Raw genomic sequence first — 25057 nt, forward strand, 5'->3', positions numbered from 1 at the left:
TCATTGAGAGACAGATGCATGAAAGGGAACTCTGAATTTATGTGGACGGGAGATAGCGGTGGTCATGAATACAGGCTTCATGGAAGGGAGACGCTGCCCATTGAAACAGTCACCAGGCCAATGCAGGGAGATGGAACCGCCATGAAAATAGGAGATATAGACATAAGATGGAGACTGATAAGGGGGTGAAGAGATATGGTCTGAAGGAAGGCTCGTGGTGACCGGGGGACATGGCGGGACAGGAAGCACTGGAGACGAAGGTAAACAAGAGAAAGGACAAACACGCAGACTCTGTACATGGACACCCCCCCACCCTAACCACATGCATGAGAAGAGATGCACATTGAATCATGGATCACAGGGTTAATGAGATGCAGACATGCGGTTAGGACGGGATACACAAAGAGATACGGAGACATGGACTTTAAACTGTGAGACAGAAGTAGTAAGACGAACAAACTTTGTGGCTGGGAGAGAAAGATGGACCGGGAGAAAGAGAAATCTGTGAGCAGGGCACGGACCATGGAAACCTATTCCAGAAAAGAGAAAACTTGCACAGTGAGACATATCCAATGATTATTGGGATGAAAGTCCACTGTCCAGCTCGAAAAAGCTGTGCTGTTCTGGCTCTGTTTTTCCGCAAAACGTGGTTTTCATCTTGGTACCCAAAAGCCACGCTCTATCTTTTTACTGTCTTGGTCTGCGTGGTGACGGGGAGGGGGGAGGGGTGGAGGAGGGTTGAAGAACACCGAAAGTGTGCTCACTTCCTGAACAGGAGGAAGCCTCCATTTATAGTTGTATAACCTCATTGAACTATAAACATGTATGCCATTTTTTTAATGCATTTTCAAGTCCTCTGTTTTTTTTTTTTTTTTACTTTAGCTTTAACTCTAACTCTCAAAATGGACAGAATGGGAGTGGCCGAAAACGAGAGAAGACATTTCGACCATTCTGCAGGCAGCTACCGCAGTACTGTGCACTGGATGCTATTGGCTGGGTAAGGGGTGATATCATTTACTGAACTCCACGTTTTTTTGGTGGTTTGGAATGTTCCATTAAAACGCTTTGTATGCCATTGATTCCCCCCTTCCATTCAGCACTGTTGAGTCCTGCTGCTCCCCATACTTAATGCAAACTAAATGTCAGGCTTGAAAGAGGTACAATTAAAGGTACCTGATTAAGATAAAGGCTTCTCCCCTTTGCTTGAACTCTGGCCTGACAGAAAATATTACATCTTTCAACTTTTCTTCAAAATGATTGAATCAGTAGTAGTTCACAGAAACAAAAAAGAAACATTCCGTGAGCCCAAAAACCATAGCAAGCTGAAATAAAATAGTCAAAGTGTGTAGGCGAAAACCATGCCCTGCTTTTATTATAACACTTGGATTCGTTAATCGCACCCTTTCAGGAGAATGCCTCTAAAGCTGTAAACCTAACAACATAACTCCAAACACAGCTGATTGGTGGCATTTACTAACATGACCATGCAAGTTACTTGCTAAAGGAAAGTGGCGTAGGATGAACAGCAAGTACTACTGGGTTTCATGATCGGCTATACTTATTTTGTCGAGGTCAGTGGGTGGACCTGCTCCTTTAGAGGAACATTTGATGTATAAAGTGTTGAGAAGGCATGTTCTATTTATTTCAGTAGGTAAGGTCTTATAGACCAGAGAGAATGGCCAGAAAACCCATGAGAGCATGTGGAGGGCCTTCTGTGTTTCTTTTTATGTCTGAGGTGTGCAACCTTGTGCTAAGAGTAACAGGAAGAAAAACGTACTTTGAAGATACCCAACTGCGTATGCAATCCATAACCCGCAAGCATTTTTTGAGATGCTGCAAGTACCTGTTAGAATGAAAGTGTACCAAAAGAATGAAAGCACATCACATTTAGTTGCAGTGGAATCGGTTCACCCTGTATCTTTCTTTCGCTCCTATTTGTCACTCTATGCCCCTGATTTCTAAGGTTCATCAAGAGCAAACAATATAGCAGCAGCGCAGAGGGAAATACAAAGCTATGGTAATTGGTTGTCTCTGCAATGTGTTAAATAAAAAATAAAAAGGTTTTAGCTCCAATGTCCAATGCTGATGTTAAACAGATTAATATGGGTAAACTTTTAGGGGTTGCGTTTTTCAGGCTCATACACATGGCATTAGGTAGAGATATGTTGGTCCTCCACCAATACAAGGTGGAAGGCTCTAAGAACACGTCCTGATCTCCATTCTTCCTGTACAATTGGGGCAGTCTGGGATTTCTACATCTTAACTCTTAAAGTCTACCGCCACCTGATCTGCCAAGAGTTTGACAATTGGGAGATTTAAGCGGAACCTCTGTATGGAGCTGGCATTCACAATCCAAAATCCTGTATTCAAAGCTTTGTTTAAAAATATGCTGTCTAAAACGGGTCATAAACATTTCTTAAATAAGAGCTCAAAAAATCATAACAACCATATTATATTGTGACAAGGCAGCCTAATCCTCACTGATTGCTGGAAATATGGACTATTGGAAGACAAGTATTTATAACTTTGCACTCTTCTGTGCCCAGCTTGTGCCTTGGAATAGCTATATCTGTTCATTGCGGGTAGTTATTTTAAGAAAAAGATACTGCTACAGTGATTCAAGTCAACCACAGATCTGTATTTCTGCATGAATGCAAGTTAAGTTTGCATTATTTAATTGCATCTTGACTAGACAACTTTCGGTACGTGCTGTGCTTCCAAGAGATGATTGATTCCATCCATTAACATTAACACATGTGATACATTTAATTGCATAGCTGTCTGCCCCTAGTAGGGTTCTGGACCTCGTAGTTCAACAATTTTACATATTCTCGAAGCTGTCCTGCATGCGATTCTCGATGACTTTTTTAGTGGCAATAGGGTATGTAACCTCTTACGACCGAATAAGTTGTACTCTCCAGAAGATTACCAGTGCTCAGCTTTGCAAAGGTATATCGCACTATGAACACAGCTCTCAGGTCGCAGTTAACCACAAAAGTACTTCAAGAAAGAGGCTGCTGCGCTCTTGCATGTTGGTTGCAAATCCTTCAGTTTATCAGTGCAAGAAAGGAGTTTAGGACAAGTAGCAATGAAGGACTTTGTAAGTACTCTTTAAATGTATTTGCCTGTAGAGAAGCTTATACCTGCTAGTGATTTTTGATGAACGGAACCAGCTCCTTTGTTAGTCAGGAAATACAGCGAACATAAAAACATATTTATTCAGGATGCATAATTGGGGGCGAAATTGGGTTTGCGTTGAAACGTTGACAGGTGCTTTGCTTTGAAAAGCACCTCTGTACCTCACTTACGTTATCATGGTAGTGTCTCCATGGCAGTTACCTTGTTGGGAACTATAAATAATGCATGGAGCAACGCTGTAAACTTTGTATAGTTTAGCAAAGTTCCCTGCAACAAGATGGCGATGAAGCAATGGAGATTCCCCTTTTGCAAACCAAGCATGGGAGACCTCCAGTAAACTGGAATTAATGGGAGCCTCTCTGCCTTTCTTGGACCAGCCCCTCCAATTTGCCTGTTTTTATGTAAAGATTAAAGCAGGGATTGGCTTTTCTGACTAACAGTTAGCACACAGTTTAGGATTTCCAAAAAACACATTTTTAGATCAACTGAATTGATTGCTAAATTCAAGCTGCTGACTACATGCTTCTCAAGAAAATCTCAAAATGCTTGTTGTGTGAGAAATGTGGCCTTGCATTCAGGGTCACTTTCATACTGTAGGAATTCCAGATGGAGCTGAGCATGCAAGACTAAGCTATAAGTAAGTTGCAGTTTGCTTTATGACTTGCAGGGGTGCCTTTGTTTCAACAGGCGGGTCTGAACCTGGGAGATTAGCTTGATGAACTGCCTTAATATTGCTGTATGTCTGTTTCTGACAGGGTGCAGTGGCAGCAGCTTTCCTTCACCTGTCCAAACAGATCACATCGCCAGACTCTACGCCAAACTCAAATGCAAAAGACAGAAGTTTCTGGCCGGCGTGTTTGGATGGCTTGGTAGCATCTGTCCTTCGCTACCAGGGTCACTGTAAGTACCAGATCTATTTGGAGGATAATTGTGATTTATGTGTGCACGAGACAATTTGCCATGCCACAGATTGTCTTTTTCCATTAATCTGGATGCAAAGAAAGTGGCATAATTCAATTTCCCTCTTTTCTGACCTCGCTGAGACTCTTGTGGACTTGTGATTCTTTGTAAGAAGACCCATTAGCCAAGGTGCTGCGTTATGACCCAGAAAATTAGACGTATTTCCTTTCCCTTGGTGGAAGAAGATGAGGAAAGGTTTGTCCTCTTAAATTTAGTGTAGAAACCTTATGCTCACAGTGGTAATGCATGCCATGGTTTTAAGCATTTATACATCTGCTCGCCGTACTTCAGACAGAGAGTATAAACCTTGCACCATGATGATTACATTAATGCAGTGAACTCCTATGTCAAACATCTCTAGGCACTTAAAGCCTCATTCACCACCAATCCTTCAACCTTCACCTCATTCTTTCAGTTTCTTGTCACCTTTTCATCTGTGACTGTACTGCACCAGTAAACTGTTGTTGTCTAACAGTGTTCCATGTACCTTTTCCCTAACATCCTGATGTTATAATGGACTGCAAATATCTTCAAATGGCTGTGAAATAAATGCACCTGCTTTACAAAGCCTGTTCAGTGCTGCTTAGGACCTTGCAATACTTAATTCGTTTGAAACTTTAATGGGTGCGCCAAAAACTGTTAACATTAGGGCAGGCCCAGTCTCACCTAAATTTCTGTTGTTTCAGCACCCAAGTGGTACATTCTGCCAAATGAAACCAGAAGAATCAATCCCGGGGAGCATCAGGCTGAGGCTCTTGACAGGTCTTATGACTTGCCATCAGGGCCATCATCTCCTGGGGGATCAATCCATACCGAGGGCCAAGACTCTGATCCTCCCCCGTCTGAAGAAGGTAACAAGCTTTTGGACCGCCCTGTGTGCATTGTGTAGCGCGTGAGACAGTATAACGGCGTGCCACGTTTTATATCATGCAGCAAACTGTTAATTCGGTCAGGAATAGGCCTTGTTGTGAAAGTGTCACACTTTGAGGTGTAGTTGAAAATTCCTTCCATGAAGACTGTTCGTTTTGCTTTCGAGCTTCTTAAGTGTGTGAACTCAAGGGAGTCAGAGACTAGTGTCTCTCGTTCTTTCTTCCCCACCCCCTCTCACTGATAGTCCATGCTTGAGGTAGCGCACAGAAATTCGATTTGAAGTGCTTTCTGAAAGGGGAACGTAAATGAAATGGTCAATACATGTCGTTCAGATTTATGTCTTTAGTGAGACCTGGAGTGTTTTTACCTATTGGGGTGAAAATACATGACCATTGGAATGAGTACATTGAAGATGGGCACCACTTCCCAATTTCTTCATCAGTGACAGAAAGGTTATGATCCTTCTGTGTGCACCAATTGTGAACCCCTTCTATGGAGTAATATTTCAGTCTCGGTAGACCAACTCATCCGTGGAATTAGAAAGAAGAAATCCAGGAAGGGCTTTCCTGACACGGGTAGGTCTGTGAGAAAGCCCAAAGTAACTATACTTGTACACTCTGGAGGGTGTTTATGGGACATAATAATATTAATACACCTGTGTGATCTCGTGTTAAATGCAAATTCATTACACAGTAACGTCTTTGCAGTGGGCTAGTATTAAAAAAAAAGCGGAGTCATTCTGATTGCTGTGAGAAACAAATGTTCCCTTCTATACCGCAAAAGGTGGCCGCCGGGTATGGGCAAAATAGCACAGCAAGAGCAAAAAATCAAAACAAGAAAAGACCGAATGTGCAAAAAGCATAAGAAAAAACAAGTGATTAAAAAAAAGGCAAAAGTGATGAGTGAGGATGGAAAAGGATGTATAGTGGTTAACCCCCATCAGGAAAGAAGATGTAAAACAAAAACACACAAAATAATGAATTGTTAAAACAGTAACACTTTCAGTGAAAACATGCAGAAGCAATAATCTTAGTAGGATATCTTAAGTGTACAAAACAGGTATTCAATGCTCCTTGTATTTAAATGAGAATTAAGCTGGCAATCATTTGAGGTGTTTAGGACACTGAAGGAGGTACGGCAGTGAGTAAGCTCTGAATAAGTTGTAGTCATTTTTCCTATATTTGTTTATAAGTGACCAGGCAGCTGGGCTCTTTTGTTCATTTTTCAGAAGGATTGAACTTTACCAGCAGCAGCACCTCCAGTAGCTGGTCTGAATCGGAAGACACTGGGAGTAAGCAGCCATATGAGGTGTGTTTTGTTAAAGCAAAACTGTGAGGTGTGTCGCTAGCGCATGCAGCCAAGTGCCTGTGTGTGCGTGTGTGTGTGTGTATTTTTATTTATTTAGATCCTACTGGCGGTATCCAGTAGGTAGTTATAGTTAGTACCAACCTTTCCCATAGAGGCGTATTAACTATGACACAATTTGATGAAGCTTCATGAAATTTGCAAAAGTAGTAGAGTTATTAAAGGCAAAAATATAGATATCTAAGGATGTGGATCCACCCTTGGGGGATCTGTGGATCGTGGAGAAAAGCAAGGCCCTGATTGGCTGGATGCAACCTGGCAGGAAAGTTAAGGCTGCCATTTTCTTTGTCACTTGGCCTGGGAGATGGCAAAATATTGTGAATAAACACATACGGGGTCAGGATAGAGGTACCCTGACCCGACAGGACACATGCAGGGGTCTCTGATGCACTCCTGATGTGCAAAAAATTGCCTAATAATTAGTTTTTTTTTTGTTTGTTTTTTTGCCTGATCTACAGATCTGCCATGGGGCTTAGCCCGAACCCGGTTCTTTTTGCATGACAGCAAAAGACTGAAGTGTGTGTGTGTATGTAAAACTGGGTTAAATGTGGTCAACGTTAGAATTAATTTGCCCGTCATCAATGTGAAGATGAGGTCTACTCCTGAAACGTGATGCAGTTTTGGGTATCTGTATGTTCGATGGCATCTGTCGCTGTAGATACGCATGTTTTGCAATAGCTCGCCATCTGGTGTTGGGCCGGAGTGTTACAAGTTGTTTTTCTTCGAAGAAGTCTTTCGAGTCACGGGACCGAGTGACTCCTCCTTTTGTCTCCATTGCGCATGGGCGTCGACTCCATCTTCGATTGTTTTTTTTCCGCCATCGGGTTCGGACGTGTTCCTGTCGCTCCGAGTTTCGGAACGGAAAGATAGCTAATTTCGGAAGATTTTCGTCGGTATTGTTGCGTTCGGGATCGGCGTAGTTAGATTCAACACCGCGTCGAAGGATCGATGAGCTCCGGTGCCCTTCGGGGGTAGTTTTTTCGATCCCCCGTCGGGGCCTGGTCGGCCCGACCGCGTGCTGAAGAACGCCGATGGAACGGACCCCGTTCCGTTTCTGCCCCAAATGCCACAATAAATACCCCTATACAGACCAACATTTGGTCTGTAACCTGTGCCTGTCACCTGAGCACAGTGAAGACACCTGCGAGGCCTGTCGTGCGTTCCGGTCCCGAAAAACACTCCGAGACTGTCGAGCCAGAAGACTTCAGATGGCGTCCGCGCCGACAGCCCACCGAGAGTTCGAGGAACAAGAAGAGGAAGGTACCTTCTCGATCCAAGACTCAGACTCCGAAGGATTCGACGATACACAAACCGTGAGTAAGACGTCGAAAACCACTCCGAGGAAGATTTACAAGGCCCAGGGGACGCCACTGCCACCAGGCCATGGCTCCACCCATAAATTCGGTGACCGACCGTCGGCACCGAAAAAGGCCCAAACAGTGCCGAGATCGTCCGACTCCGGTCGAGACACCGGCACGCAGCCTTCTCGGGACCGAGAAAGTGCTGGAGACGAGCCTCGACACCGAGATGCCGGTGTAGACACGGCTCGACGCCGAGACAGCGGCCCCGAAGAAGATCGGCGCCGACAGGTTTCGGCCCCGAAAATGAAAAAAGTCACCTCGGAGCCGAAAAAGGACGCAGACAGGGTTTCGGTCCCGAAACAAACTGCAACCGACCCAGCTTCAGGCTCTTATACAGAAGAGCACTCGCTAACCTCCCAAATGCAAAAGCATAGGTTTGAGGAAGAGCTACAATCAACTGATGTGGACCATACGCAAAAGCGTATTTTCATACAGCAGGGGACAGGAAAAATAAGCACCCTTCCCCCTATTAGAAGAAAGAGAAGGTTGGAGTTCCAAACTGAACAGACACCACAACCAAAAGTGGTGAAAAGAGTTACCCCACCACCCTCTCCTCCGCCCGTGATTAACGTCTCACCAGCACAAACTCCATCACACTCCCCAGCTCACACCACCATAAGCCAGGGTGACCAAGATCAAGACGCATGGGACCTATACGACGCCCCAGTGTCAGATAACAGTCCGGAGGCATACCCTACGAAGCCATCTCCACCAGAGGACAGCACCGCGTATTCTCAAGTGGTGGCTAGAGCAGCACAATTTCACAACGTAAGCCTCCACTCAGAACAGGTCGAGGATGATTTTTTATTCAACACACTCTCCTCCACCCACAGCTCATACCAAAGCCTGCCTATGCTCCCTGGTATGCTCCGGCACGCAAAAGAAATCTTTAAGGAGCCGGTCAAAAGTAGGGCAATCACACCAAGGGTGGAAAAAAAGTATAAGGCGCCTCCTACAGACCCGGTTTTCATCACTACACAGCTGCCACCAGACTCTGTCGTTGTAGGAGCAGCTAGGAAAAGGGCCAACTCCCACACATCTGGAGATGCACCACCCCCAGATAAAGAAAGCCGCAAGTTCGATGCAGCTGGTAAGAGAGTCGCAGCACAAGCTGCAAACCAGTGGCGCATCGCGAACTCCCAGGCACTACTTGCGCGCTATGACAGAGCCCATTGGGACGAGATGCAACATCTCATTGAACATCTGCCCAAGGACTTACAAAATAGGGCAAAACAAGTGGTTGAGGAGGGACAGACCATTTCCAACAACCAGATCCGCTCCTCCATGGACGCTGCAGATACAGCTGCACGGACAATTAATACATCTGTAACTATCAGAAGGCATGCATGGCTCCGAACGTCTGGATTTAAACCAGAGATTCAACAAGCAGTTCTCAATATGCCTTTTAACGAAAAAGAACTGTTCGGTCCAGAAGTGGACACAGCGATTGAGAAACTCAAAAAAGATACGGACACTGCCAAAGCCATGGGCGCACTCTACTCCCCGCAGAGCAGAGGGAATTACAGCACATTCCGTAAAACACCCTTTAGAGGGGGGTTTCGGGGTCAGAGCACACAAGCCAGCACCTCACAAGCAACACCGTCCAGTTACCAGGGACAGTATAGAGGAGGTTTTCGGGGACAATATAGAGGAGGGCAATTCCCTAGGAATAGAGGAAGATTTCAGAGCCCCAAAACCCCTACTACTAAACAGTGACTCACATGTCACTCACCCCCTCTACACAACACCAGTGGGGGGAAGAATAAGTCATTATTACAAAGCATGGGAGGAAATCACTACAGACACTTGGGTTCTAGCAATTATCCAACATGGTTATTGCATAGAATTTCTACAATTCCCTCCAAACATACCACCAAAAGCACAAAATTTGACAAAACATCATTCCAATCTCCTGGAGATAGAAGTGCAGGCACTATTGCAAAAGAATGCAATCGAATTAGTGCCAAACACACAAATAAACACAGGAGTTTACTCACTGTACTTTCTGATACCAAAGAAGGACAAAACGCTGAGACCAATCCTAGACCTCAGAGTAGTGAACACTTTCATCAAATCAGACCACTTTCACATGGTCACACTACAAGAAGTATTGCCATTGCTAAAACTACACGACTACATGGCAACTTTAGACCTCAAGGATGCTTATTTCCATATACCAATACACCCATCGCACAGGAAATACCTAAGGTTTGTATTCAAGGGAATACATTACCAATTCAAGGTACTGCCTTTCGGATTAACAACCGCACCAAGAGTCTTTACCAAATGTCTAGCGGTAGTCGCTGCACACATAAGAAGGCAGCAAATACATGTGTTCCCATATCTAGACGACTGGCTAATCAAGGCCCATTCGTTTATAGAGTGCTCAAATCACACAAATCATATCATATCATACAAACCCTCTTCAAACTAGGGTTCACCGTCAACTTCACAAAATCCAAAATTCTGCCGCGCAAGGTACAACAATACCTAGGAGCCATAATAGACACATCAAAAGGAGTAGCCACTCCAAGTCCACAAAGAATTCAAAATTTCAACACCATCATACAACGCATGTATCCAACACAAAGGATACAAGCAAAGATGGTTCTACAACTCCTAGGCATGATGTCTTCATGCATAGCCATTGTCCCAAACGCAAGACTGTACATGAGGCCCTTACAACAGTGCCTAGCATCACAATGGTCACAAGCACAGGGTCACCTTCTAGATCTGGTGTTAATAGACCGCCAAACTTACCTCTCGCTTCTGTGGTGGAACAACATAAATTTAAACAAAGGGCGGCCTTTCCAAGACCCAGTGCCACAATACGTAATAACAACAGATGCTTCCATGACAGGGTGGGGAGCACACCTCGATCAACACAGCATACAAGGACAATGGAACGTACATCAAACAAAACTGCATATAAATCACCTAGAACTTCTAGCAGTTTTTCAAGCACTAAAAGCTTTTCAACCAATAATAGTTCACAAATACATTCTCGTCAAAACAGACAACATGACAACAATGTATTATCTAAACAAGCAAGGGGGGACGCACTCCACGCAGTTAAGCCTGCTAGCACAAAAGATTTGGCGTTGGGCAATTCACAACCAAATTCGCCTAATAGCACAATTTATACCAGGGATCCAAAATCAACTCGCAGACAATCTCTCTCGAGATCACCAACAGGTCCACGAATGGGAAATTCACCCCCAAATTCTGAACACTTATTTCAAACTCTGGGGAACACCTCAGATAGACTTGTTTGCGACAAAGGAGAACGCAAAATGCCAAAACTTCGCATCCAGATACCCACACAAACAGTCCCAAGGCAATGCCCTATGGATGAACTGGTCAGGGATATTTGCTTACGCTTTTCCTCCTCTCCCTCTCCTTCCTTACCTGGTAAACAAACTCAGTCAAAACAAACTCAAACTCATATTAATAGCACCAACTTGGGCAGGGCAACCCTGGTACACAACGCTGCTAGACCTATCAGTAGTACCCTGCATCAAATTGCCCAACAGGCCAGATCTGTTGACACAACACAACCAAAAGATCAGACACCCAGATCCAGCATCGCTGAATCTAGCAATCTGGCTCCTGAAATCCTAGAATTCGGGCACTTACAACTTACCCAAGAATGTATGGAAGTCATAAAACAAGCCAGAAGGCCATCCACCAGGCACTGCTATGCAAGTAAATGGAAGAGGTTTGTTTGCTACTGCCATATTAATCAAATACAACCATTACACACAACTCCAGAACATGTAGTGGGTTACTTGCTTCACTTACAAAAATCTAACCTGGCTTTCTCTTCCATTAAAATACACCTTGCAGCAATATCTGCATACCTGCAGACTACCTATTCAACTTCCCTATATAAGATACCAGTCATTAAAGCATTCATGGAGGGCCTTAGGAGAATTATACCACCAAGAACACCACCTGTTCCTTCATGGAACCTAAATGTTGTCCTAACTAGACTTATGGGTCCACCTTTTGAACCCATGCACTCCTGCGAAATACAGTTCCTAACCTGGAAGGTGGCATTTCTCATCGCCATTACTTCCCTAAGAAGAGTAAGCGAGATTCAGGCGTTTACAATACAGGAACCTTTTATACAACTACACAAGAATAAGGTCGTCCTAAGGACCAATCCTAAATTTTTGCCAAAGGTTATTTCACCGTTCCATCTAAATCAAACAGTGGAACTTCCAGTGTTCTTTCCACAGCCAGATACCGTAGCTGAAAGGGCACTACATACATTAGATGTCAAAAGAGCATTGATGTATTACATTGACAGAACAAAGAACATCAGAAAGACTAAACAACTATTTATTGCATTTCAAAAACCTCATGCAGGAAACCCAATATCAAAACAAGGTATAGCCAGATGGATAGTTAAATGCATCCAAATCTGCTACCTTAAAGCTAAACGACAGCTGCCCATTACACCAAGGGCACACTCAACCAGAAAGAAAGGTGCTACCATGGCCTTTCTAGGAAACATCCCAATGCAAGAAATATGTAAGGCAGCCACATGGTCTACGCCTCACACATTCACCAAGCACTACTGTGTAGACGTGTTATCCGCACAACAAGCCACAGTAGGTCAAGCCGTATTAAGAACATTATTTCAGACTACTTCCACTCCTACAGGCTGATCCACCGCTTTTGGGGAGATAACTGCTTACTAGTCTATGCAAAACATGCGTATCTACAGCGACAGATGCCATCGAACTGAAAATGTCACTTACCCAGTGTACATCTGTTCGTGGCATCAGTCGCAGTAGATTCGCATGTGCCCACCCGCCTCCCCGGGAGCCTGTAGCAGTTTGGAAGTTACCTTCAACTATTTGTATATGTATCATCTCAACCTTAAATAGGTGCATACTTAGTCACTCCATTGCATGGGCACTATTACTACAATTCAACTCCTACCTCGCCCTCTGCGGGGAAAAACAATCGAAGATGGAGTCGACGCCCATGCGCAATGGAGACAAAAGGAGGAGTCACTCGGTCCCGTGACTCGAAAGACTTCTTCGAAGAAAAACAACTTGTAACACTCCGGCCCAACACCAGATGGCGAGCTATTGCAAAACATGCGAATCTACTGCGACTGATGCCACGAACAGATGTTCACTGGGTAAGTGACATTTTCATTCTGCATGTGCAAGCAAAACAGAATTGCACATTCATTGCACTTAATACAGAGTTCAATGCACAGGCAGCCTTTCCATTGTCTGTGGAACAGCACCCATTTTATTGCAATGGCCATCGATGTGGTGTCAATAAATGTGTAAGAGATGGCCTTTGTGCTGCTCATGTTGGTAATGTACCTGTACCTGTACCTGTGAGAGCTGCACATGCTCTGATGTTTCAAATCCAAGATTGTAAAGTGCATCTGGTCAACTTGAAATATGGTATGTATGGGCAACATGAGATGTGGTGCATGAAGGCATGTGGGTAATTCTACACTGGCTGAGATGTATGTGTCAGCGTGAAAGCACAGCACTGAGGTGCATATGGTTAACCCGAATATGCAAGGTGAGACTACAGTACGGAACTTTGAGGTCAGACTGGGCAACCCACATTACTGTGAGACACGTGTGAATTACTATCCAAATAGGTGTCAGCATAGTGAAACTGAGGTGCAGATGGGCAACTTGAAACGGTGGTGTTTTGGGTAATGCCTGACATTAAAACTTTGAGTTTTTTTTTTTGTTTTTTTTTTTTTTTTTTTTTAAACAATGCATTATATAACTGAAACTTTATCTTTAACTTAAAATTAATAAAATGAAATGTTACTGCAAAGTAACACATCAAATTAAATGTGTGCTAAATAATTAAAATATATATTTTTAATAGTTTAAAAAAAATCTTTAAAACAAATCTCATTAACATTTTTATTCTATTTAATATGTAGTAAATCCATTGTTAACATTTGTCTAATTGAACGTATTTAAAATTTGTTTTAATAAAATATAATTTATCTTTTAAGTGCATTACTATCTTTAAAATATTTATTGAATAACTATATTCAGTTACATAACATAAAAATATGTATATGGAGTATATATTTTAAAAGTTCAAATAATGTAATTAGTTTAACATTATTTTCTATGTAGTGTTATTTTATTTCCCTTCACCCATTGTTTTCTACGGGAGTGGTTTACAGTACCTGCGAGTGGCCATATGTGGTGCTTGGCTTACTCCAAGACCAGCTGGAATACAGTTACACCTGTTTGACAGCTCTAGGGGTTAGTGACTTTAGGAGTGTAGTTTTTTTATTGGCAGTGGTCTTACTCTTTCGTGGGTGTGTATTTGTACTAGCATGTCATTCCCTAGATCCCCTCCTTAAATTTCTGGAAATCTCTCCCATTTAGGAGTAAGTATTCCCTATTTCTCAGCAACTCCTCTTGTCCCTCCCACATTGACACATTTGCTGCTAATTCATGTACCTATGTATTGAGAGTTCTCCACACTGAAAAGATAGGAATAGCAGAGGTTTCTGTCTGTAATTCTGTAAATAGCTTTTTGTAGTACGCGAGTAGTACTACTGTAATACTACTTAACGTACTGTCACATGCAGTTTATAGATAGGCCCCTGCATGGGTAAGTACTAGGAGAATTGTTTGAGTGTGTCTAATTGCTAAGGAGACTGCAGAAACTTGGAGCACATTTGAATCTCCATGAGAAATCACTCAAGTAAGGTTATCCTGGGATTTTCTTTCTTTTCGCAGGGAGAGAGTAGGCTTGGAGTGTCACTGGAGGATGCCGCTTCCCAGCTTCAGGAGACCTCCCAGAACAGCACCTCTGTAGTCCTAAACATAATTGGTAAGTGTAAATCAAGGGAGTGACTAATCCTTAAATTGTCATTCTAGATGTGTTTGGGAAGACCTCATTGGGGATGAGGAGGGGTAGGAGAGGTGTCCCTAGCATAACAAATGCCACAATAATTGCAGTGAGTATTCTGAAAATCATTTGTCAGTGCTGAGAGCTGTACAGAGACCCAGGTGGATGAACTGATGGGCTAGTATCCCTCCTTGCTAAATCACACATCATACCTGATAAATTTTCAGTGTCGCTGTGTGTAACATTTCAGTGGCCTTAGGTGTGAACAGTCTGAGTAACACTTTGCAGGAGTCGAACAAAGCAGTTATGTGTGTAAAGCAATCATTTAAAAAAATACTGCCCTTTATACTGAATAATGGTCTTGAAACAGTCATAAAAAATCTGCACACATAAACGTTATATGTAGCGGAGGTCTTGTGAAAATCCTGTGTCACTTGGGTATCCCCTTTTGAGCACAGAAGCTGCAATGAGGTTATGAAAGTCCAACACATATGGTCCATGTCAGTCCTTCCTGCGTTCCAATATACTGTCCAAGTTCTTTATTTGTACCCATGCTGCTCCCAGATATTACTGGAATAGAGGTTTGAATACTCCCGCTGGTATTCATGCGCAGCGGCTGCTGCCATATGTGTCAAATGTTAGACTTGTCTTAAGAGATTGGCAGAGCAGGTATTTGGACTGGCGCTAGTGTGTTTTAGGGCATGGAATAGGAATAATATGTAATGATGGTAACACTACTTGTCTTCTAACCTGGTGTAGTATGTCTGATTGTTTGTGTTAGTGTAATAAAATATTTACCTCCCTATGAAGGGACATGGTTTATATTCCTGAAACGAGTAGAGGTGTACCAGTGAGAATATATTAGACGTGAATCAAAGAATTTGTTTGGCAAAAAAACAGAAAATATTTATTGAAGCATCTATGTTTATATTAAAAACAGATTCCTCTCTGTAAAGATGTGCTCTCTTGAAGCTGACAAGAAACTCTGGCTTGTGTATTGGTTTTGCAAGTTACTACTGGTCTCTGATATTCAGAGCGGCCGCTCAGAATGATAAATCTTGTATGAATAAAAACTTGTTTGCATATTGTTCCATAATAGCGGGCTTTCTTGTATCCTTTTTCTTATTTGTCTGCTCTCTAACTCTTGTGCTGTCTCACCTGCTGTCCCATTTCTCACAAGAGGAAGAAGTGTCACTATCTGGACAAACGGAAATGCCAGTGTGTGCAGACCGACTAGTAGAGTCTTGTTAAAGTGCTTGTTAGTTCCTTGTTGCCTCTGTGCTCAGTCTCTCAATATCTTTGCAGGTATCAGCAGTATCCGGGATAGTGGAGATTATAGCACAGCTTTCACCTGCTTCCAGGCCGCAGCCAGTCGGGGATACAGCAAGGCACAGTACAACGCAGGAGTGTGCTATGAGCACGGGTATGGAGTGCGCAAAGACTTGGAGAAGGTACCCTTTTCAGCCGTTCTCTTCCCTAACCATGTATTGAATTGGAGCTTTTTCTTACCGAAACAGTTGGCAATTGTGACTGTCCTTACTTTAAGTTGTTCCGTTCTCTGCTTCATTGGATTCTCGTTGTACCAGTATCTGCTCCAGATGTTGCCATCTCACCCTTTTCTGCTTTAGCCATACCTGCTGTTGCACCTTTTTCTGTTCCACTTGTTAGTCTCTGATCGGTTTGTCATCCCAACCATCTATGCTTTGTTCATATTTGCAATTTCCTATTTCTCTTGCAACAGTCTTGTTTCCGGTCTTTTCCTCTCCTCGAGACTTGCTTTTACCCGCCATCCTCCTGTTTGAGCCCTTCTAGGCACCCTGTGCTCTGCATCATCATGGTTTGAAATCCCTGCCTATTCAAGTCTAGCACTGTTGGCAGTCCATGCCTTCTGTTTGTTTTTGACTTGTTCTTGTTTGTTGCCCTTCTTTGTCATTACCTTCGATCAGTTGTATCTTTCTCTGCTCATATCAAGGTATAGCGGGCCTTCCAGTGCTGTGCCTTTTCTTTTGGTTGGATAGGGGAGGGGGATTGGAGGGGTGGACTATTACATTTACTGTTTTATTTTTATTTCCCCTGAAGGCTGCAGTATATTATCACCTTGCAGCAATTAACAGTCATCGCTTGGCACAGTATCGCTATGCCAGATATCTGTTACACCACAAGGTTGGTGTGGAGGCAGAAGAGCGTCAGCAAGCCCTCAAGATGCTGGAGCAGGCAGCTGAAGCAGGGCTGAAGGAGGTAAATTACTCATAGACAATGTATAAATTTTGCACTAGTGGGCTCTGCGTTTTTAAGTTGATCGTGCAAGCGCTTCAGACCTGTTGTCTTCTATTCTGTGGGCTTTAACCATGCCGATCTCACGCCCATCACTTTCATTCGTTTGTGGGCTCCCTTTCAAAACACCTTTGATGTCATTGCTACATGCTTTACATTTGTCCCACCTTGAGGCTGCTAAGTTGCGCCTTGGACACCGACCCTCTTACATGGATAATTGCACAATTGCTGATATGCTTTACTGTGAGCGAACTACTTTTTTATGTTGTCCCTCACCTGCGTGCTCCATGATGTTTTAAAGTCTTACACAGCCCAAACTCAGTCACCAGTACTGGAGCGCTTTGCATGACTACCAGTTACTTTGCATTGTTTATTATGTTTCTCCTTCACGCTCATGGCGAACATGGCACTTTCAAGTTTTCAACAGTGCAAACTCGATCTGCAATATTGGAGTGTTTTGCATGACTACCAGTTACTTCACATTGCTTGTTTTATTTTCCCTTTGCGCTCCATGGTGCCCATGGCATTTTCAAGTTTTACACAGCGCAATGGGCAGTAGTGGAGAGCTTTGCATGACTCCCAGTTACTTCACATTGTTTCTTTTGTCTTTCCTTCACGCTCATGGCAGCCATGGCGCTTTCAGGTTTGACAGTGCAGTGACGCAAGTATTGGAGTGCTTTGCATGAATATGACTACCAGTTACTTCACATTGTTTCTTTTTTTGTTCCTTCGCGCTCATGGCGCTTTTAACTTTTACACAGCGCAATGAGCAGTACTGGACCACTTTGCATGACTACCAGTTACTTCACATTGTTTCTTATTTACCTCACGTCACAGTTACGGAGAGGACAGTGCATCACGTTCGTGCACAGCTTACAAAATGGCTGCGCAAAGCTTGTTTAACTATAGTTAAGCACTTTCATATTTCTCATCCTTGTATAGTGCTGTGATACCCATATCTTTGACAATTCTTGTTTCACTGTTTCCCATTAAGAGCTCACTTTTGTCACACATGGTGCTGCAGAGCTGCTTGCAATAGTGGAATTATGTGACCGGAAAGGACCAAAATATGAGGCAGGGTGACCAATCTATGCATTTACAATCCCAATAGCTTTAACTATCACAGATGCGAGACCTATTGCATTGCAAATGCTTTTTGTTTTAAGTCATCGATATTCCAGTTTTTTCTTCTTGTATTCCAGGCACAAGCTTACCTGGGAGTGTTTTACACCAAAGATTCCCATATTGATCCTCAGAAAGCTGTGAAGTTTCTGCGGAAAGCAGCTGAGAGTGGGGTAATTGTTTTCTCATAGTTGTGTATGTGTGTTTAAATCACTAGTGAATGTTGTTAATGTATTAAAATTATAAATATATGAGTTATCTTTGATTTGTTTCTCTGGGTATTTTATACAATGCTAATATGCTGTTTGATGCCCATTGGCATTAGTACTGAGAAGCAAAGCAAACAGAAATGACAGAAGAATTGCAATAAATTGTGTGGGGCTTGTGCATTATCAGATGTTCTACAAAGTACTCCCAGGTCACTAAGGTTATTTGAAAAATGGCAGCACAAAAAATTATCACGGTTACGCTTTGTATTTTATCACCTCTTGCAACAGAGAGTGCCTAGTTAGTGTCCTGCTTTACCCCCAGCTATACTTACTCTGGCATTTCTTTGTGAATTGTTGGTTTGTGAAAAGTATCCTCCTTTGTCTTTGCTGCATAGTGCATGGCACGCTTTCATATGAAATTTATCTATGCGCTCAGACGCCCAAATAGTTCTGAACGCATTAAAGCAGAGTTTGTGTTTTATAATAATCCCATGCTTCCCTATCACATATGATCTTGATGACGAGAAAGAGAGAGAGAGATATGGAGATGGATGGGATGCTTGAGCCAATCTCAGCTACTGGAAAGTACTCTAGGTCTCACTCCACACAAGTGTCACAAGCTTTCTATTGTTCCCTCCTAGCCCCTTACCCATGCTACATCCTTCCCTCTGCCCCCACTCCTTCCCCCAGTACATTTCAAACTTCCGTCACTCATAGAAGAGGTTCAGTACTGGATCCCGCCTAAACATCGCTCATAGAGCAGGCACAGGTCTTGGAGCTGAGATCCAGTCTTCTGTCAGGCATGGAATAAATTAATGTGGAATCAGATGCATGTTTCTGTGTTTTGTAGGATACTCAAAGCAAGTTCCACTTGGGGGTGTGTTACGAGAGTGGTTTTGGAGTGGATTTGAACTTGCCCGAAGCAGTTAAGCATTATGAGAAGGCAGCGTTGGAAGGACATCAAGCTGCAGGAGAGAGACTGAGCAGCATTCATCAGAAACAGATGGAAGGTATGTGACCTGGCACTCACTGGCAGCCTCGTCTGGAAGCCAGCAGAGGCGTGGAACATGATTTCCATGGGGATTCGAAGAGGCATTAAATAGAGTGACTAACTACATTGTTGACGATGGAACCAAGAGCTCGGTTCTAATCTCATCTTTGCCATTTAACTTTAGTGAGTGATCTTGTCTAGTTATTGCTTAATGTGCACTATATTGCATCCGTTTCCTTCCAATTTGTTTAAGCACTAGAAACAGGCTGATGAATATCTAGTGATATGCAGAAACTTCTAGTAGAGCAGAGTAGAGCTCCTGTGCCTGAACATTGAGTGCTGTGATTTCACTGTTGGAGCCCTTCCTCTAACCACGAAGAAAGACTGTACTGCCCAAGAACGTACAGCACTTACCGGCCAAATGTGTTCTTCTTTGATGTTAATTCTTTTACACGACAGTTTATCAGATATTCCTATGTGTCAGAGGTAATTTTATTGAGTTCAACCACATACTTGTAGCCTTAAAACCAGCGTGATAACCCCAAACATCAAAGGTCTAGAGAATTTTTAAATAGTCATGCCAAGCCAGGGTCACAGTTCTGCTGACTAAAGCCAGTTAGGTCCCTGCTGACAGATCTGTGAACATTATAATTTGTGTCTCAGCCACAGTACGTTTTTACTTTAAGCCCTCATCACCTTAGAGTAATTTGCACATAAGCTTAATCAATTATAAAATGCAGCCCTCAGAGTGATTGCTGGATCTTAGCATTATCTTATTGCCACTTACATGTCTGTGTGCTGAAAGTAAAATACTCTTCCTTTTAAAGTCTTAGTCCTATTTGAAGTTACTATTTTCAGCACCTTACAAGCTCTCTACAAGAAAGCTTCTACAACAGTACAGTCCACAGTGCCGTGGAGGCACGCAATCACTGCCGCTTCTCATCATCCACTCTGTTAAGGCTTCTCAAAGGGTTATCATTGGGTAGGTGTTTAAATTCCAGAAGGCAGCACCACAGTACTGTGGTAATATTGTGCCTTATGTACAAAGAATACATTCAGTAAAAGTGGTCACAATTTGCAAACTGACTTCTACTGAATGCATTGGTATTTTGTGAACAGACCTGTGTAATAGCTTGCAAAATATCAAATTGTAGTTGGACACAGTTCGACATACCTCATGAATATTAATGATTGAGCTCAAATTGCGACCAACCACTATGTCTATGATTACTTTTAAATAAAGCAATCAGTTTTTTAATACATCCTGTTTTCTTTAAACAAAAACTGGATGCTTAAAACAAAAATGAAAAGTGTTACAGATTTTTTTATTTTTTAGGAGTAAACAGTGGTCCCACAGACCATGGACTAGTCATAAAAATGTTTTTTGGCAACATTCCATAAGGGGAAGTGGTTCCTGGGGGACCTTTTCCCATTTGTGATAGGTTACCATCACCTCAAAGGAGGTGGTAACCCATTCAGTTGTTGGTGACCTTGGCATGGACGCTTTGGGAGCCATTTAAAGTAGTATTCAGGTGTGCCTGCATGACTAAACAACTAGGGATCCTAAGGGTGCTGTGAACTCAATTAGCTGCACTAGAGAAACACATCCAAACATTGGAGTTAGTGTCCTTTGCATCTGGTAATACAGAAGTACTAGCAGATATCAAATACAAACTGAGTACAATGAGGTGGCCGTTAGAGAAACCCACTACCTAAGCAAGGCAGTGAAGGCCAGAAAATATGGGGCATGATATAGGGCTGGGAAAACAGCTTGGCTGCTTTGCAAACGGTGGGCTAGTGCATATGTTACTCAGCTCATAGATGAGCAGGATGAGACATGTTCTAACACAGATGACGTAGCTCAAATGTTTTACTCCTTTATAGCAACCTTTATCCAACCCTGCCAGGCCCACATCGAAACATATACATGATTATTTTGAATCCATCCAGTTTCTCTAGTTAGATGATACATATAGATCATATCTAGACGTCCCTCCCTTTTATGATGGAAGACGTAGAACAGGTGGTCCACAACATACCTGGCGATAAGGCACCTGGATCAAAAAGCCTAATGCCTTTGTTCTATTAAGAATATGAGCCACATTTGATGGCAGTAAATGAAAAAGCTCTACACACTGTTAGATTGCCACCCTCCCTTCGGTAGGCCATAATTGACACTATATTAAAACCCAATAAACGCCAGGAAAGATGTCATTTCTATGGACCAATCCATGATAAATGTGGATACTAAGATTCTCCCTAAATTAATAGCCAACAGACTATTTCTACTGCTATGAGACATTATCCAGCCTGACTAGTCGGGATTCGTTCCGGGGTGCTCTACTGCACTCTAGATCTACGGTTAAGGGGTTGCTATTTTTCTAGATGCCACTATTGTGTTTGATTCCCTCCGTTGATATATCTATTCATGTTCCTGGAACAGATTGGCCTTAGTCGCCAGTTTCTGAAATAGATTAGCTTGACCTAAGAGAAGCCCATAGCACGCCTTTGTATTAGTGAAGTAGTGACATCTGTGTTCAGCGTCACCAGTGGCACCAGGCAAGGCTGGTTGTCGCATTTATCGTTTGCAACTGCTATGAAGCCCCTGGCAGCCCAACTAAACCAACACCATTCAAATAGAGGCCTAGACTACTCAACTAAAAGGCTAGTGATATCCACATATGCCTGTGGCATTACGCTGTATGTCAGGTACACTGCGACCAACCTCTCACTGATACGTCGGGAATTCATTAAATTTGGCTGTCCTACTGGGATAACCATAAACTGGGCTAAATCTTTCATGTTTTCACATACACAGGCCACTAGCAAGGTTGCCCTTGAGTTCTCATTAAGTTGGTGGAGACTGTTGTCAAATATTTGGGCATATGGATAAGCAGGGACTTAGATGACATATGGTGTGGGGAATTATGGGAGGACACTGACGTGGTTGGAGGAAAGGGTGCCTGTTTGGCCCAGACTGCTGATATATATGGCAGGTAGACTCTCAATTGCCAAGATGGTAATTCTCCTTCTTATACCTCTTTTTAAACATTACTGCCCTACTTTCTAGACACTTCTTCAATTGCATCTGGTCCTGTCTCATTAGCTTAGCACTGGGGGGAGGGAGGGATATGCACCCTAGAGTTGCCTGCACAGCGCTGGAACACCATCTCTCGTCGTTTCTGATGCATGCACTGTTAAAACAAATAATAAGGCACCTTTCCCACTCACCACTGTTATATGCTACACTATGGGGGTGCCTTACAACTGAAGTAGATCCAGTGAGATGCACAGTGTGGGCTGGGAACTGCCTCCGGCATCAGGTAAAGCTTGACAACCTGTTCGTGAGCATGATCCTGATCATACAGAAACGAGCACTGGCGCTCACTGTGGATCGCAAGGTCTGTTTCAAGTGAGGCACCTGCGGTTGACCACACAGGGACAACTATTTCCAAATAGCACCTTCTTAACAATACAAAACATGAGAGAGGACACCAACTTTTCACTTGGATGTCTTTATGATCCATAAACTTAGTGCTAGCTGCAGAACAGTGTATAATATATTTCCTAATGTTCCATAAACGTTCCATGCAGTAGAGGTGATGTTGAGATCGTCGTTGCCAAAGCAGCTTTTTACCCAGTTTTACCCAACCATGCAAGAGAAAGCCCCTTTCTGTAAACCAAAAGCGAGAGTCTGAATTTACAGAAATAAAATGGCTGTACTGGTACACCCAGACAGGTGCACTCACCTAATTATTAATTAGGACGGACACACAGTAAATGCATTCATAGGATGGTTGTAGGAGGCTGGACTGGCTTATAGTGGATACCAATGGTACTTACACCTTGTGCCAGGTCCAGCTATCCCTTATTAGTAGTGTTCTAGCAGCTTAGGCTGATAGCAGTAGCTATAGCAGAGCAGCATAGGCTGAACTAGGAGACATGCAAAGCTCCTATTATGCCACTTATATCATATAGGTACTATATCATACGAAAGACAATACTCCGAGTTACTAAAAATAAGGGTACTTTATTTTAGTGACAATGTGCCAAAATATCTCAGAGGATATACCTCCCTTAGGAGGTAAGTAAAATACACAAAAATAAACACAAACCAAAATCAGGTAAGTAAAACAGTCAGAAAGTAGTGCAAACACTGTATAATACAATAGGATGCACTAGGCCTAGGGGCAACACAAACCATATAGTGAGAAAGTGGAATGTGAACCACGAATGGACCCCCTAGGCAAGTGTAGTGTGTAGAAGGTCGCTGGGAGTGTAAGAAAACACTAAAACGCTTGGGGTGGGGTCCAAGATACCCCACCCCAAGACCCTGGAAAGTAGGAGTAAAGTGCTACTATTTCCCCAGAAACACACTAAAGCCGTGATAGAGGATTTTGCAAGGACCACAACAGACTGCAAAGCACTGAAGACGGATTCCTGGACCTGAGGACCTGCAAAGGAAGGGGACCAAGTCCAAGAGTCGCAAAAGTGTCCAGGGGGGGAGGAGCCCACTAAACCCCGGATGAAGGTGCAAAATGTCTGCTTCCGGATGGAAGAAGCTGAAGATTCTGCAACAACGAAAGGTGCTAGGAACTTCTCCTTCGTGCAGAAGATGTCCCACGGAGTGCTGGAGGATGCAGAGTTGTTTCCTTGGCAAAATACCGCAAACAACCTTGCTAGCTGCAAGAGTCGCAGTTGAAGAAAAAGGGTGCTGCCCGGGCCCAGGAAGGACCAGGATGTCGCCACTTGGGAGAGGAGACACCATCTGTGCCCTTCAGAGCATTTCCAGAGACTGGGAGAGGCTACCCCTCCCCAGCCTTTAACACCTATTTCCAAAGTGAGAGGGTGTAACACCCTGCTCTCAGAGGAAATGCTTTGTTCTGCCTTCCTGGGACTGAGCTGCTCAGACCCTAGGAGGGCAGAACCCTGTCTGTGAGGTGGCAGCAGCTGTAGCTGCAGTGCAAGCCTCAGAAAGCTGGTTTGGCAGTACTGAGGGTCCATAGTGGAGCCCCCCAGGATTCATGGAATTGGCTCCCCAATGCCAGATTTGGAATGGGGGGACAATTCCATGATCTTAGACATGTTACATGGCCATATTCGGAGTTACCATTGTATTGACCTATATGTAGTGCACGCGTGCAGTGCAATGGCGGTCCCCCACCCACAAAGTCCCGAAAAATGGCCCTTAACTATGTAGGGCCACCTTTGCTAGTGCAAGGGTGCCCTCAGTCTTAGTAACTTTGCACCTAACCTTCAGCAAGTGAAGGTAAGACATATAGGTGACTTATAAGTTACTTAAGTGCAATGAAAATGGCTGGAAGGAAGAACCCTGTCTGTGGGGTGGCAGCAGTGGTAGCTGCAGAGAAATCCCCCAGAGAGCTGGTTTGGCAGTACCTGGGGTCTATAGAGGAGCCCCGAGGGGGGAATGATATTGGCACCCCAATACCAGATTTGGAATGGGGGGGGGGACAATTCCATGATCTTAGACATGTTACATGGCCATATTCGGAGTTACCATTGTGAAGCTACATATAGGTATTGACCTATATGTAGTGCACGCGTGTAATGGTGTCCCCGTACTCACAAAGTCCGGGGAAATGGCCCTGAACTATGTGTGGGCACCTTTGCTAGTGCAAGGGTGCCCTCACACTTAGTATCTTTGCACCTAACCTTCAGCAAGTGAAGGTTAGACATATAGGTGATTATAAGTTACTTAAGTGCAGTGAAAATGGCTGTGAAATAACATGTGCGTTATTTCACTCAGGCTGCAGTGGCAGTCCTGTGTAGAGGTTTGTCTGAGCTCCCTGTGGGTGGCAAAAGAAATGCTGCAGCCCATAGGGATCCCCTAGAATTCCAATACCCTGAGTACCTAGGTACCATATACTAGGGAATTATAAGGG

The 25057-nt window shown here is 43.4% G+C and overlaps 1 protein-coding gene across 1 annotated transcript in view; it reads left to right on the forward strand.

Annotated features, from left to right (window-relative positions):
• Positions 1 to 25057, forward strand: part of DELE1 (DAP3 binding cell death enhancer 1) — a 37346-nt gene that overhangs the window by 8498 nt on the left and 3791 nt on the right. The window contains exons 3-11 of the mRNA XM_069199493.1: positions 883 to 997; positions 3894 to 4038; positions 4785 to 4949; positions 6197 to 6276; positions 14447 to 14540; positions 15864 to 16009; positions 16638 to 16796; positions 18035 to 18127; positions 19014 to 19173. Of these exons, the coding sequence (XP_069055594.1) occupies positions 883 to 997; positions 3894 to 4038; positions 4785 to 4949; positions 6197 to 6276; positions 14447 to 14540; positions 15864 to 16009; positions 16638 to 16796; positions 18035 to 18127; positions 19014 to 19173 (1157 nt within the window). The remainder of the gene's footprint in view (positions 1 to 882; positions 998 to 3893; positions 4039 to 4784; positions 4950 to 6196; positions 6277 to 14446; positions 14541 to 15863; positions 16010 to 16637; positions 16797 to 18034; positions 18128 to 19013; positions 19174 to 25057) is intronic.

Source organism: Pleurodeles waltl, chromosome 7 (assembly GCF_031143425.1).
Source record: "Pleurodeles waltl isolate 20211129_DDA chromosome 7, aPleWal1.hap1.20221129, whole genome shotgun sequence".
NCBI lineage: Eukaryota > Metazoa > Chordata > Amphibia > Caudata > Salamandridae > Pleurodeles > Pleurodeles waltl.